The 16,313-nt window shown below is 42.1% G+C and overlaps 1 protein-coding gene across 1 annotated transcript in view; it reads right to left on the minus strand.

The window, feature by feature from the left end:
- The window catches only part of TJAP1 (tight junction associated protein 1), a 111,037-nt gene that overhangs the window by 36,415 nt on the left and 58,309 nt on the right, over positions 1-16,313 (minus strand). Inside the window, 1 exon segment of the mRNA XM_030195870.1 lies at positions 10,736-10,764. Coding sequence (XP_030051730.1) covers positions 10,736-10,764 — 29 coding nt within the window.

Consider the following 16,313-nt stretch of genomic DNA (forward strand, 5'->3'; position numbering starts at 1 on the left):
TGTTAAAAAGAACATAACTTAACAGCTCCTGTTGTAGACTGCTACCACTCACACAGCTCTAAGCTGTTAACACTAAAAGAAACTAGAACAAATATCTAGGAATTACAAAAGATAAAACAACAATAAAAGTAATTTACAATTCCTCTGTTAACACATTTTCGAAAATGAAACATTTTCATAGAATTTCTAAGATCTATTTAGCCTTTGGTGCTCTTGTAAGTAGTGTACTGAACAGTCATGGTATGCCATTTGTATGTGTTTCTTATTATTATGCATGATTGTATTGTAGTTTATCAATAATTCATAATAAAAATAAATATGTTTTAAAGAAAAGAATATCTAAAATCTTTGTAGCCACAGGAGTAAAGAAGATGGTTAGAAATCTCCTTCCCTATTTTGGCTGCCTGAAATGAAAACACAAATGGATTATTATATGCTGAGGTCTAAATGAGTTAACAAAACAAACCCAGCACAAATCTATCCTTCTCCACTGAGAATATTGACCCTACTCTGTTTTTTGTTGTTGATTTTTTTTTTTAACCAGGATACTACCTCATTTTCCATAACATTTTAATTTCCTTAGGAGTTGTTCATGAGGTACTTTGTCTAAAGCGTTCTGAAAATCCAGATACACAATATCAAACAGTTCACCTTTATCCACCCCTTCAAAGAAATGTAACAGATTGAGGCAAGATTTCCCTCAGCTAAATCCATGTTGGCTTTATCCTATTAATCCATACCTATTTATATGCTCAGTAATTTTGTTCTTTATTATAGTTTAAAAAAAAAAAGCCACAGACAGAATCCCCCTTATAGTGACATACAATTCAGAGCTCGAAAAATTAAGAAAAATCATAAAAGATCTTCAGCCTGTACTCCAGGAGGATGAATTACTGAAAGAGATATTCCCATCCCCATCAGTACTTGCTTTCCGACAGCCACCCAACTTAAAACACAAGCTAATCAGAAGTAAACTCCCAACACAGACTCAAAAAGAAGAGAATGGCACACATCCTTGCAATATATCCAGCTGTAAGCTATGCCAAAACATTTCACATGACCCCACAGTAATTCACAAAGGAAAAATATTCAACATAAAAGAATCGTTTACATGCTCATCTTCCAGTGTGGTATACATCATTCAGTGTAAAAAATGTAACGAAGGATGCTATATTGGAGAAACAAGCCAGATGCTAAAGACAAGATTTAATTTACATAGACATCACATGAAGAATGCCAGTACCAGCCAGGATTCCACCCCTGTGGGGCAGCACTTTACAAAACCAGAATACTGTACCAGTGATTTCATAGTAAGAATCCTGAAAGGTAACTTTAAAACAATACAGGTACGTAAGACCTTTGAAGTCAGAATGAGTGAATATTTTGACACCCAACAGACAGGAATTACAGATCTGGGTTTTCTAGCCCATTATAAACCATAAAGTTGTATTGCTCTGTTTGTCACCCTCCTCTCACCTATCCACCCCCATCCTGTTAGACTGTCACTGAAATACTTTGATGTTTCACTTATATATACTGTCATCTACCACATTTGCTTATTTCCGATCTGACGAAGAAGGGCAACCTTCGAAAGCTAATCAAAAAAATGTATTAAGTTATGTCCAAAAAAAAGGTATCATCTTATTTTCTTTTCCATGTTTTATTTTGTTTTATTTCTATTGATTACCTAGAAATATTATATAAACCACCTCGACTCTGCATGAAAGATGGTATATCAAATTAATAAGCAATAAACGATTACATCTTTCAGGTTTACAGATACTTGTTTCAGTTCCTCTGACTTATTACCATTAAATACCACTTTTTAAACTTATCTTTGGGTAGCAGTTCAAACATTATATTTACTCAGAGTCTGCAATTCAACTAGCTAATAAAGTAAGCTAAACTCTCCTTTCTGCAATTTTACAGTGTTGTAGCTACAGAGGAAAAGACTTCAGAGCTCCGCCTTCACTTTCGATTTTTATCACTGTGAAGGTTTCACTATCCAGAATTCACACCCTGAACATTCCAAAAATCCATAAAAATATACATACCCCTCCTAGTAGACCGTTAGTGGCGTCCACAGAATCGATCCTTGAACCTCTTTCCCAATATGTAGACTGGTTTCTCTAGCCGCTGGTGCAAGAAAGTTCCACATATCTGAGGGACAGCACTCATCTATTAAATATTTTGGAAACCATTAAATTTGGTGAACAACCATTTTTGATGGTCACGTTAGGCGTTACAGTGTTGTATACTTCGCTTCCACAGAAGGACTGTTTGGATTCTAAACACGTTTCTAGGATAAGCAGACAGCATCCTCATCAGATCCCCACGTGGTTCCTAATAAAATTAGCAACAATTGCCTTGACTAAAAATTTCTTTTTGTTCAACGATCAGTTTTTTCAGCAAAAAAAGGGAATTGCGATGGGGGCCACATGTGCTCCGTCTACAGCTTGCTTGTATATGATTCAATTTGAAAAAATGTGGTTGTCGACTAATCCTTGGTCACAGTGTGTATTCAAATGGTATCGTTACATAGATGATATTTTTTTGCTATGAACTGGTGATGTAACTCAATCGCAGCAATTTGTAGATTGGCTGAACACAAGAGATGTACATTTAAATTTCACAATGCAACAATCATCAATACAGATTAACTTTCTGGATGTCTTAATAATACAATAACATAAAATGTTTTGTACAGACGTTTACATCAAGCCTACAGATAGAAATACATTGCTACATTTTACCAGTAACCATCCAATTGCTACCAAAACAAGTCTGCCTTTTTCACAACTGTTACGTTTCGTAGGATACGTAGTCATTTCTGTACTTTCAAAAAAACAAGCCAGAGAATTAAATAAAAAATTTGAAGATCGAGGATACCCGGAACATGTTATAAAAACAGCATACACTCAACTTCTCCAACCAAAATCTCACTCTAATGTAGATTCGCAAATACAGACATGTGTATTGAAATACACACAGGGTATGGGCGATATAATAGCGGTGCTTAAAAAACACTCAAGGATCATGCAAGCTCATCCTGTTTTTCACGACCATCAGTTAAGGATTGCATATGCACGGGGCCAAAATTTAAGAGAATCATTACAATACACAACACCAAAACGAGAGGAGGCAGGGCCCTTAGGACATGACCAGTGCAGTAATTGCAAATTTTGTCCATTGATGTATTCCATTAATTGTTTTATTAATCCACTGGCCAACAAAAAATACATGTTAAGATATAACACGGATTGCAATAGCACATCTGTGGTTTATGTTCTGATCTGCCCCTGTAAAAAATTGTACATAGGAAACTAAAAGAACATTAAAGCAAAGACTGAGTGACCATAAACATAATATAAAATATCAAAAATTGGAAGCCCCGTTGGTTGTACATAGTATTGAAACAACACATACCTTTTGGGACTATAAATGTTTTATAATTGACCAAATTCCAGCAGACATATGAGGAGGAAATAGGGATTGTAGACTTGTGCAGCGTGAACAACGTTGGATTAATAGGCTTGACACATTAATACCTAAGGGTCTAAATAGCTGAATAGAGTGGAAAGCCTTTTTATGAAGAGAGAAAGATTAGGAGAGAGTCCCTTTAAATTTTCTAAAGCGACCTGATTGGAGCATGTTAAGGGCGTCCATTTAAAAATAGGGCGTCATCTTGGCAACAGTATTACTTTGAGAAGCCTGACGGGGTATAATATAAGGTAAACGTGGAACAACTAATGATACTCAATTGACTTGCATAGCTCTCCTTCCCTTTGAGTAAGATCATTTTGTTGTAAATGTTTTATAGGGTACAGCTCCTGAAGAAGCAACGGTGAAACAGGAGTTCGCGCTGTAGAGCGTGCCCAATAGCCAATGCTACTGAATAAGATAAGTACCCCGGATTAAGTATTTTGAACTTGACAGAAGAGTATTTACAACATAATCAATGAAATAATATATACATAACAGAAAATATAAAAAAAATAATAAATTCAGAGGTTTTTTTGACTTATGAAGAAGCCCCCCTGAAATTCGCACTATACAAACGAATGTTGAGGGTGTGAATTCTGGGTAGTGAAACCTTCACAGCGATAAAACTGGAAGTGAAGGCGGAGGTCTGAAGTCTTTTCCTCTGTAGCTACAACGCTGTAGAATTGCAGAAAGGAGAGTTTAGCTTGCTTTATTAGCTAGTTGAATTGCATTCTTTAGCAATCTCCAAGTGATTATCGAATTAAGATTTACTCAGAGTCTGCAATTATAGCTTCCAAAACTAATGATGGCCAACATTTCACCAGGCCACCCCAAGGAAAAACAGTGATTTGTTTAAGGTATTATCTTGCATCGAAGAGTAGTAAGATCTGATTGGCAGACACCTGGATCAAACGACTTCTGATTTTTTTTTTTTTTAAAGAACATCTTATTTATAGCACTGTCATGTCTGTTATTTTAGCACATGATATTACTATTACTATTTTTTTTTTGTTTGAGGCTCTTTGATCTGGTTGCCTTGTTTTCTGTGGATTTATTGTGCAGATTATGCATGCAGTGTCTTGTTTATAATATGAATTAGATATACATTTAGGGCCCTGTTTACTAAGCCACGCTATAGGTGCACTAGTGCTCACTAACGCTAGAGACACCCAAAGGAACATATGGGTGTCCTCCAGCGTTTAGCAAGCGCTAAAAACGCTAACACAACTTAGTAAACAGGGCCCTTAGTTTTACTGTAATTGACTTGTCTAATTTTTGTATTAATTTTTATTATGTATGTTATTCTGTACATCATCAAGAACTTTGGCAAGGCAGGTTTAAGTATTTTTAAAGGTAATCAATAGAAGTAAAATAAAGGCTCGGGTATACCCGCCAAACAAAAGCTGCGACATCTGAGGACAAGGAAATGGTTTTGATAACATGTTTTATTCCAAAAACAAGGCATCATCTTATTTTCATTTCTCTGTTTACTTTTAAAGGGAATCAATAGAAGTAAAATAAGACTAACACAGCTACCACATCACTCTACACAAGTAATTTTAAGAAATACATATATACCAGGAATAAAATCCGGACCTTTCCCCAAGAAATTTGGGCTCAAAACCAGTGGTCCCTCCACATGGCCTTGATCTGTGGCAGTAGCAGGCAAAACAGCAGTGGTTCTCACCAAACCTGCACCAGGCCTCCCTTGCATCACTCCTGCCCTGTTGGATCTAGTACAGTGCATACCTTCCCCAACACTGCTGCTGCCAGAACTACTTTCCCATGGGTCTAGAAGCCTGTCAAACCATTATCCTACAAGCGCAACACTGCCTGCTAATGCTGACACTTGAACTATGGCTGCACTCAGCATGCCCTGCCATGTACTCTCTCACACACACATACTGCTCAAGGGGACCTTGACCAGAGTTCCAATGACCAGCTCACAAAAACAGCCTCCTGATTCCCACTGCCACTCCTCATGATCTTGGGCAAATCACTTACCCTTCCGCAGGTACAAACCTAGATTATAAGCCCTCCAAAGAAAGGAAACTACTTACTGTACCTAAATGTGACATGCCTTGACCTACTGGAGAAAGGAGTGAGCTAAATCCAAAAATCTAAATCTTAATCTTAGTTGCTAAAACTAAATTGATTCTCTTCCTATCTCTCTCTCTTTTTTTTTTTTTTGTTAAGCTTTACTCAGCAGTGCTGCAACAGAATCCAAGGCTCTAGTCCCCTTCCAGAAATAGGGGAGGAGAACAGAAGTTAACACAGCTTGAGACTCCCCAAGGTTTTGCATCCCCAGGCTCTTACGACCAGCTCCAGTTGATTCCAGCCCTCTCCCCCACCCTCCAATCACCCAATATGCGAACTCTAACTCCCAAATCGTCAGTGCCTTAGACCAAATCTAGATTACACAGGCCTACACAACTTTCATCTGCTGGAGACAGAGAAATACGAGGAATACTGGTTGCTATGGACAGCACAGGATGCTGTACAAGTGTCTCTTACCTTCATCTGCTGATGGGTATGCATAAACCCACCTATCTGGACTGATCTGCCTTTATGAACAGATTTACCCAAGGCAGTGTACAGCAGGTCCAGTTTAACATAAAACTTACAATTTTGTTCACAATAATAGTAAAAATGACCAAATATAAAGACAATAAATGAAGTAAACTTGGAAATGATATCAGTACAATACAAACAATGCCACAATAGACAGCATGAAAGAATATTCAAATTACACATAATACAATGTCAACATCCTAATAAGCAACGCAATAGAACATTCAAATAGCATAGATATGATGCTAATGCTTTCCTGTGTAGCTGAGGGGCCAAGTACCGATATAAGATGGGGCACAAGATGGGTAGTACAGAGTCAATTGGGATAAATAGATGGGTGCTAAACTCAAGGCAAACTTTTTGTACAGGTAAACAAGAAATGAGGAACTGTTCTAAGCTACAGGGTGTTCAGTACTACTACTACTTATTTCTATAGCACTACTGGACAGTCCCTGCTCAACAGAGCTTACGATCTAATCAAGACAGACAAACAGGACAAACAAGGGATAAGGGAACTTCTTACAGACATGGGTACTGAACAGGTGAATAGGATTTAAAACAGCCTCATAAAGCGGACTTTTAGCCTATATTTGAATATGGCCAGACACGCAGCTTGACGTACTGACTCAGGAAGTCTACTCCAGGCATACGGTGCAGAAAAATAAAGGAATGGAGTCTGGAGTTGGCAGTACTTGAGAAGGGTACAGATAAGAGAAATTTACCCGATCAGCAGAGTTCCTGGGGAGGAGTGTAAGGAGAGATAAGAGTGCAGAGGTAGTGAGGAGCTGCAGAGTGAATGTACTTGTAAGTCAATAAGAGGCGTTTGAACTGTATGCGGAAACGGATATAGCAAGCTAGTCCTAGTGTGCAGTGAGCGTTTATACTTTATGACTAAGACTACTGACCATTTTAAGCAGTGCATTTTACCTAGCGAAAAAGGTGCCAGTACTCAAATGCCAGGCCACCCTTCAGGGGTGGGGTGATCACTGAGGGACCCTCCCCACAATAGCCAGGCCCCCCTGCAACCAGTCACAGAATATATGACAAGGCAGAATTGGTGTGTAGAGCCTGAGGTTTTTCATTACAACTTGGGGACCAGGGGTCAATTTTAGCAGACAATGGAAAAGGTGCCGGTGCTCAGTACCCCTAAGTACCCCCTCAAAAAAAGCCCTGATTTTAAGTAGCCATCCTCTGAATCAACTCAATCCTGTTTATGTTTTTAAAGGTACAGTCTCCAGAACTGTACAAAGAGGGGCATAATTGAACGAAAACGTCTATCTCCATGGGCGTTTATCTCCGAGAACAGGTCCGTGAAGGGGCGGACCGAACCGTATTTTCGAAAAAAATAGACGTCCATGTTTTATTCGACAATTTGTGAGCTGGGCGTTTTTGTTTTTCAGTGATAATGGAAAATTAAAGCGCCCAGCTCAAAAACGAATAAATGCAAGGCATTTGTTCGTGGGAGGGGCCAGGAGTCGTAGTGCACTGGTCCCCCTCACATGCCAGGACACCAACCGGGCACCCTAGGGGGCACTTTGACAAAAACAAAAAAAAAGGTAAAAGAGCTCCCAGGTGCATAGCACCTTTCCCTTGTGTGTTGAGCCCCCCAAATCCCCCTCAAAACCCACTGCCCACAAGTCTACACCATTACTATAGCCCTAAGGGGTGAAGGGGGGCACCTACATGTGGGTACAGTGGGTTTGGGGGGGGTTGGACGACTAAGCTTTAAGCAGCACAATTGTAACAGGTAGGGGGGGATGGGCCTGGGTCCACTGCACCCCCTAACAACTGCTCCAGGGACCTGCATACTGCTGCCAGGGAGGTGGGTATGACATTTGAGGGTGAAAATAAAAAGTTGTGAAACATCATTTTTTGTGGTGGAAGGGGGTTAGTGACCACTGGGGGAGTCAGGGGAGGTCATCCCCGATTCCCTCTGGTGGTAATCTGGTCATTTAGGGCATTTTTTGGGGCCTTATTCGTGAAAAAACAGGGTCCAGGAAAAGTGCCCTAAATTCTAGCTACAAACGCATACTTTTTTTCCATTATCGGCGAAAGGCGCCCATCTCTGTTCGGGTGATAACCACGCCCCAGTCCCGCCTTCACCACGCCTCCGACACGCCCCCGTCAACTTTGTACGCTTCCGCGATGGAGTGCAGTTGAAAACGTCCAAGTTCGGCTTTCGATTATACCGCGTTATTTGTTTTTGGGAGATAAACGCCTATCTCCCGATTTAGGTCGCAATATAGGCGTTTTTGTCTTTTGATTATAAGCTGGAAAGTATTCTAAAATGAGGTCTCAGAGACATAGAAGTACTATCCACCTTTTTCCTGCTGGTCATTCCTCTCCTTATGCATGCAAGCCACCTCATGGCTCTTACTGTCACCTTTTCTACTTTTTGAGCACCTTAAGATAATCAGATTCCATCATTCTCATGTCCCGCTCTTTTTTCATGCAGGTGGGAGCAGAGATCTGTAAAGAGATTATATTTCTTCCCTCTTTCTACAAGTGATACCTCTCTTAAGGCACCTAACCATTCTATGAGCTTCTCAAATATACTGGCACACTAATTTCCTTGACGTCAGCAGCATGGAATCTTACAGGCTCGTCTAGCTAAAACAACAGAGTACAGTGAAGGAAGACAATGAGCCATCACTCTACAGCTGGAGGCTAGGAATATATTCTATACAGTGTGGCCAGGAATAACCACACAGTCTGTCACTCATTTTATTACTACAAAGACACAATCATAGGAATTATACAAAATGTTTACAATTATTACTAGAAGCATAAAGAGAGTGTGTTATACCTGTAGTGACAGAAATAAGGACCTTTTGACCTGTGAAGTATGCTTACATTTATACATTATTTACATATACTGCCTTATCAGAATTTGGTCAAAGTGGTTTACATTTATAACATAGTAACATAGTAGATGACGGCAGAAAAAGACCTGCACGGTCCATCCAGTCTGCCCAACAAGACAAACATATGTGTAAACCTTACCTTGATTTGTACCTGCCTTATTCAGGGCACAGACCGTACAAGTCTGCCCAGCAGTACTTCCCGCCTCCCAACCACCAGTCCCGCCTCCCATCACCGGCTCTGGCACAGACCGTATAAGTCTGCCCTCCACTATCCTCGCCTCCCAACCACCAACCTCTCTTCCCCCACCTGCTCTGCCACCCAATTTCAGCTAAGCTTCTGAGGATCCATTCCTACTGCACAGGATTCCTTTATGCATATCCCACGCATGTTTGAATTCCGTTACCGTTTTCATCTCCACCACCTCCCGCGGGAGGGCATTCCAAGCATCCACCACCCTCTTACCTAGATAAAATGCACTGCTTAAAACGGTCAGTAGTCTTAGTCATAAAGTACATACACTCACTGCACACTAGGACTAGCTTGCTATATCCGTTTCCGCATACAGTTCAAACGCCTCTTATTGACTTACAAAATCATCATAAAAGAATGCAATTAAAATTGATAGGAAAGTTGACACAAATTTAGATAAAGAAGAAAGGGAAAGTGTAAAACATGGAGAAAGGGAGTAAGGGGGTAAGGGATTGCTCACAACTCCTTCAGACACAGCAGAACCAAAGAGAGAGAGAAAAAAAAAAAAGAAATCAGGAACTTGGCTTTGTCAATAACATGCATCCTGTGTGCCCCACTCACAATACCTCCACGGCTCCGATACTTGAAAACATATTACATTACATATTTGTTTGAACCTAAGAAATTATAGAGTTTGTGGAAACAGATGAAGAATCCTCTGCAGCAACTTCCTTCAGTTACCACTGTACCGGCTGCAATAACCGATTAACCTTCCTCCCTCAGAAAATGTGAAGTGTAAGATTAACCATTTTGAGTTTTTCTTATTTTCTTTAAGATTGTTTTCCTGATCTTGGATCTTCCAATTGTGGACAATTATGTAAATATATATTGTTGAGAGAAAATGTTTTCCTTTTTATATTAATTTCTGTATTTCCTTACATTTATGTGATAAATGTGAATGTAATTAAGTAAAATTATTTAAAAAAAAAAAAAAAGAAAACATATTACTTTGAACTAGCTTATGGATCACCATCAGTTAACATGAGCAAGGTTTTAAAGCTACTTTTGTTTATTTTATGCATTATGTATGTTCCACTTGTAAACCGCCTAGTATGAAGGACAGAGCGGTTTATAAACTACTAGACTTTGAGCCCGTAAAAACGGGCTATTATAGGAAGGGGGGGGGTTGAAAGGCCCGCCCCCACCGCCCCTCCCCCCCGAGTTCGCGCCCCCCCCACCGAGCCGTCACCACCCACCTTCCACCCGGCCGGGCCCTCGCTCCGTTATTGAAACAGCGAGGGTCCGGGAAGGCAGCACTGAGCTCTGCTGAGCTGCCGACGTCGGCCTTCGTTCTTCTTCTCTGCTGTTCCGCCCCCCGTCATCACGTATTGACGTGGGGGCAGGGCAGAGGTCTCTACTGCGCATTTGCGGCGAGTACGGTCACTCGCCGTTTATATGTTTGATGAAATAAAGAGCATGCAATTCAGGCACCCACTTTTTAGCTAACAGCATACTATCAGAGAGAAGCCCAGTAACACTATCCCTGAACAGGCTGCTGTAGGTGTTGGGTAACTGGTACTGATATGTCACAGCAGAAGAGGAGAAATCAAAAACCAGAGCCACTTACTGTACTTGCTCCGAATCCATCCAAGCTTCCTGTGAAGAAAAGGAAGACAGCTGTCATTTGCATATGTCTACCATACTGTCATCTACTATGTTATGTTACTATGTTACTGAATGGCAGAGAAAGAAGGAATACCCTGCCCCTTCCTCCAATCTTCATCATACTGTCTAAGTGCTGTGGCAGTCACCCCCTCACTGTGACTAAAAATGTAAAACACAGAAAAAGCAACAGGACTCAGTTGTGTAGACTCTCTTATCCCCCCCTCCACCCCATCTTCCTATATAATAATTCTCACCTCCAATGTTCTGTGCCTGGGACCGTGGCTCCCTAGGCTGGAGGTGGTCTGCTAGGCAGACACGCACTGACGTCATGACAGCTGATTCCAAGGCAAGAGGAGGAGTAGGGAAACACGCACAGCGTGTTTCCCTACTCCTCCCCCTGCCTCGGAATCAGCTGTCACCCCCCACGCTACAGCCCCCTCAACCCCCCCCTCTGCGAACCCGTCACCCCCCCCCCGGACCGCCGAAAACCGCCCCCGCCGCCGTTGTGTACTACCTGTGCTGATGGGGGACCCAAACCCCCGACAGCCGAAGTGTTGTTGTGCCCTTCGCATTCCTTCCTCATCTTCTCTGGAAGTTTCTCTTCGTGCGTCTGACATCAGACGCACGCAGAGGAACTTCCAGAGAAGATCAGGAAGCACAACAACACTTCGGCTGTCGGGGGTTTGGGTCCCCCGTCAGCACAGGTAGTACACAACGGTGGCGGGGTGGCGGTTTTCGGCAGTCCGGGGGGGGGGGGGGGGAGCAGGAATTGCCTGCCTAGGGCCCGTTTCCTTGCCTACAGAAACGGGCCTTTTTTACTAGTTAAAAAATATAATACTATACATAAGCAAAAAGAACTGCTCTAGAAGTAAAACCTTTTTTTTTTTTAAAGTCAATTATTATTTATTATTGCATTTGTATCCCACATTTTCCCACCTCTTTGCAGGCTCAATGTGGCTTACAATACGTCACGAATGGTGGACATATATTAGAAAATAGACATTTAGTGTAACAGAAGGATCTTGGGCAGCATGATGAAGAAAAAACATGATAATAGTATAACAAGCAAGTATTATAAGACAATTCAGAATAAATGTGGAGTAGTTGTGTATATTCACAGTGGTTTGCCTTGTTAAAAAGAAGGAACTCAATTTTAATGCGAAATACAGAGCACAGAGATCTCTCTCCATCATAGATAGCTTCACCTCCCCCAAACCCTCCTTTAAAGAGGAGGGATACCTCCATTGCACTCAGAAGAAACAAGGTGCACCACAGAAGAGAGATCAGATGAGGATAGTAAGCTTCCAGTCCCCATGGACACCAGTACACTCACATTTTCGGGATGTTCCTATTGATTATGCATACACAGAGCTTCAGACTTATTCAAATCTCTCATATTCATTAGGGATATTTTTGAGATTCTGCAAGGTACTTTTCTGAATTCCACCAGACCCAGATTGGCCATTAGAAACAGGACGCTGCAGTAGACAGACCTTTGGTCTGACCCAAAACAGCAATCCTCATGTTATCCTGAAAATCTGAGTGGACTGGTTTTATGATTTTTATAAACCACATTGACTGTTTTCTTCATATATAGCAGTATATAAATTTATTAGATATACACATACTCCCATCTGCCCCCTCTTCTGCAGTGTACTGATTCCTCCTCTAACTTGCACTGTTCTATATAGAACAGTGAGGTTTCATCCATACCATTCTCCAGTCTTTACATGCTGTATAAATCTGTTGCTCCTGTTTTTACATGTAGCTGTGGCTTAATTTCCTACTAGGTTCTATGGATTGCTCAGAGGGGCATTTTGGGAAATGCTCCTATGAGCTACTACCAAATTCTGAACCTTTTAGGAAATGTACATGTGCCTCACTGTATATAAAGCTCTCCCTGTCAGGTCCTAAATGGAGAATCTAGATCTTACCTGCACATTTTCTTTCCTTTAGGCCCTCCAGATCAGTCCAGATGCTTCGGTTAAGCATGTCTACCAGAAGATGGGAGTCATATTTTTGAGAACAGTACAAGTACCCTTTGCAGTTCCCAGTCAGCCAGTAATTCCATAACAAAGCTAGGATGTAGAGACCTCACCTGGCTGCTCCCTTATCTCCACCAGAAAGGGCATCAAAAAGGAAATCCCAAATCCTCATCAGTGTTCTGTCCTCTGACAACCTTGAACTAGTTTATAGTGTGACCTTAAAATGTGTTTAATGCTTTTACTGTTATTCTTATTTCTAAGGATTTTTACTGTTGCAGTCCTCACGACAAAGATATATGAGCAATGCATTGTGCGTAATGTAGTCTCAAATGTAACACAGCCACACCTGCCTGTCTGTATAAGGACCGTTACTATTGGTCTATCCTGCTGCAAAGACCTCTCCTCTTTCTCAGCCAAGCTTGGCTCCTTTGTCTACCTGCTATCATGTCCTAGTCATTCTTACTATCTCTGTCCTGAGAGGTCATCCAGGTATGATCTTACCCTCCAATTGAGGGCTGCCCTCTTGGACCATCCCTGCTACCTGATGGCAGGCTCTGTCCCTATTGGTCCCTTTACCTCCTCTTCCCTAGGCCTGTGTGAGCCCCTTCTTGGCCTCCCTCTCTGTCTCTATGAGGCATTCTCCATCTTGCTTCAGACATCCTGCTAAGCTCCCTGGAATGGACTTAGTTTTTACCTTGTAATATATCTTTCTAATAAGATATTACACTTTCCAGCCACCCAGCTCTAAGCTACTTCTACCTGTTCAACTATTTTCCCACTTCTGCAATAAAGCTGCCTTTCTCCAGATTTGTACCTCCAACCACTGATACAGCTCTCAGAATTACGGAGTCTCTGTGCCCTGGGGCAACACTTCTGAACATCTGGCTGTGAGTAAATTATCTATATTTATTCAATGAAGGAAATTTCAGAAAACAAAGACTTCAGGTGTGTGCTGGTGTGCCAAGGTTATACTTCAAGATATTGAGACGTTACAGTTAACAAGTCTTAAGAGGCTTGACAGTCAGCCACAAAAATCAAACTTACAAAAGGTAAAGAACAGCAGTCCATGCTGCAAGGAAACTGACACATCTTTGACAGGCAAATAGTTCCATGTGTACCATACAGAATCGTCTAAGGGTGGGTTCTGGACCTGTCTAGAGGGTGTACAGGAAAGAAAATTAGCAGGTAAGATCTAATTTCTCAGCTCTCCAAACCAGCCAAGATACCTGGGAAGAACCAAAGCAGTAAGGACTAAAGGTGTGAATCACAGGCTGGAAGTCAACACACCCAAGCTAAACACAGCATCATATGTCAACCGTACATCAAAACGCTAATGCTTCACAAAGGAGTGTACAGATGACCACATGGTCACCCTACATATCTCCTATGGTGGAATGAGACTACTACCCCTGCCCACGAGGCCACAATACCTCTTGCAGAATGCGCCTTAAGGGCACTCGGCACCAGATGCCCCTGGAGGAGGTACACCAAAGCTATGACCTCCTGAAGTTTGCCTTAGAAGCTGCCAATCCTTTGTTGTAACCACTGAAAAACAAACTGGTTAGAATACCAAAATTCTTCCACTCTCCCCAAATACTCTGTCGACATCCAGCGATGCAACTGACAAGGTTCCCTATTGACCTTTGCATCCCCTAGGATTGGAAGCGCAATAAACTAACATGCAACCTTGAGAAAAAAAGGAAGGAACCATCTGCAACCACGTCTTCTGCTCTGAAAAGACCAGAAAGGGCACCCTCCATGACAAGGCTTGCAAACTCTAAGATTCTCCTAAATGGCTACTAAAAAAAACATTTTCAAGGTGACATCATTCAATGTACTGACCTTCAATGCCTCGGAAGTGGAAAGCACGAATGCAGACAAGACCAGAGTCAAACCCCACAAGAGAACAATCAGTCGACGAGGGCAGCAAATTAGCTTGAGTCCCCTCACAAGCTGTACAATATGAAGGTGTGAAGCCAAGGCCATACGATGAACCAGTCCCTGAAAAACACACCAAAGCTGCAACCTGGACCTTCAAGGATGCTTGAGCCAATACAGTGCTGCGTACGTCTAGTAGCGCTATAGAAATGATCAGTAGTAGTAGCAGCAGTAATCTAAGCCATCCTGTAAGAAGTCTAGAATCTCTGCAGTGGCGGTTCTCAAGGGAAAACAGGGTTTCTCCTGGCACCATGCCTCAAATATACACCACACTCCGACATAGGCCAAGGAAGTATGCTGCCTATGTGACTGCAACATAATAGCAATCACTTTATTCCACAACCCCATCCTCTCAAGAGCCACACCGTGAGAACGGAGAAGGGTACGGACTCTTTTACTGATCCCTGCACTAGAAGATTGTTCATCCCATGTCAGACAAATGAAATCTCAATGCTACTTTCTCCAAGGAGAGCCCAGTGCCACAAAAAAATATCAGCCCAACATGCACTTCTATTCACTGAATAACTCACCAATGGCCACAGAGGAAACACCTACAGCCAGACCTGACACAGCCAAGATTGAATCACCTCATTGAAGTCTTCTGACTTCTTCCTCCTGTGACTGAAAATTGGGCCCTCGACACCATCCAATACATCAGAGGATGATCCCAGGTGAGAACAATGGTATGGCAGGCCTTTTGTCCCAGCTCCACTCTCCAGGATCCACTGTATTCCAGCTCAAGAAGTCGGCCTGCACACTGTCTACATCTGCCATGTGTGCCGCAGACAGATAAGCCTGCAACCAGGACAGCAGATCTGCCACTTCCAATACTACCTACCTGCTCTTCGCACCTCCTTGCCCATTCTCATAAGCCACCGCTGTTGCACTGTTGGAGAGAACCTATACTGGCTTGCCTTCAAGAATTCCAAAGCAAGGTGAACCACCTGGGTCTCCAGCCTGCTGATTGGTCATTGAGCCTCTAGCATCTACCACTGTGCTAATTTCCTGAGACAATGGGCTCCCTAGCCTGTGACACTGGCATCTGTGGTAACAATGACTCAATCTAGTGACTCCTGATTCATCCTGTGCTGTAAATTGCTTTTGTATAGCCACACATCAAGGTCCTAAGACCAGTGCGCAAGTAGGACCTGCTGAAGAAGACGCATATGCATCCTCACCCACTGCACCACCTCCAGAGTGACCGCCATGGATCCCAGGACTTGTAGGTAGTCCCCGGCTTGAAGAGCCCTCCAAGACAGGAGGTTGTGAATCTGATCCTGTAGTTTGCAAATTCCAGCCTCTGGTAGAAAAACCTTTCCTTGAACCATGCTGAAATGTACTCCTAGATACTCCAGTAGTTTGCAAATTCCAGCCTCTGGTAGAAAAACTTTCCATGAATCATGCTGAAATGCACGTCCACATATTTCAGCACCTGTGATGGAACTATGTGACTCTTGACCGGGTTCACTCTACCCAGATATTCCAGAAACTCCACTACCATGGCTGTCACTCGTTCACTCTCTTTGAATGACTTGGCTTATATCTGCCAATTGTCCAGATAGGGATGCACTTGGATCCTCAGAAGCGCACAAAACTGAAAATGCTGTCCCAAGACTG

The sequence above is a fragment of the Microcaecilia unicolor genome, chromosome 3 (genome assembly GCF_901765095.1).
Source record: "Microcaecilia unicolor chromosome 3, aMicUni1.1, whole genome shotgun sequence".
Lineage (NCBI taxonomy): Eukaryota > Metazoa > Chordata > Amphibia > Gymnophiona > Siphonopidae > Microcaecilia > Microcaecilia unicolor.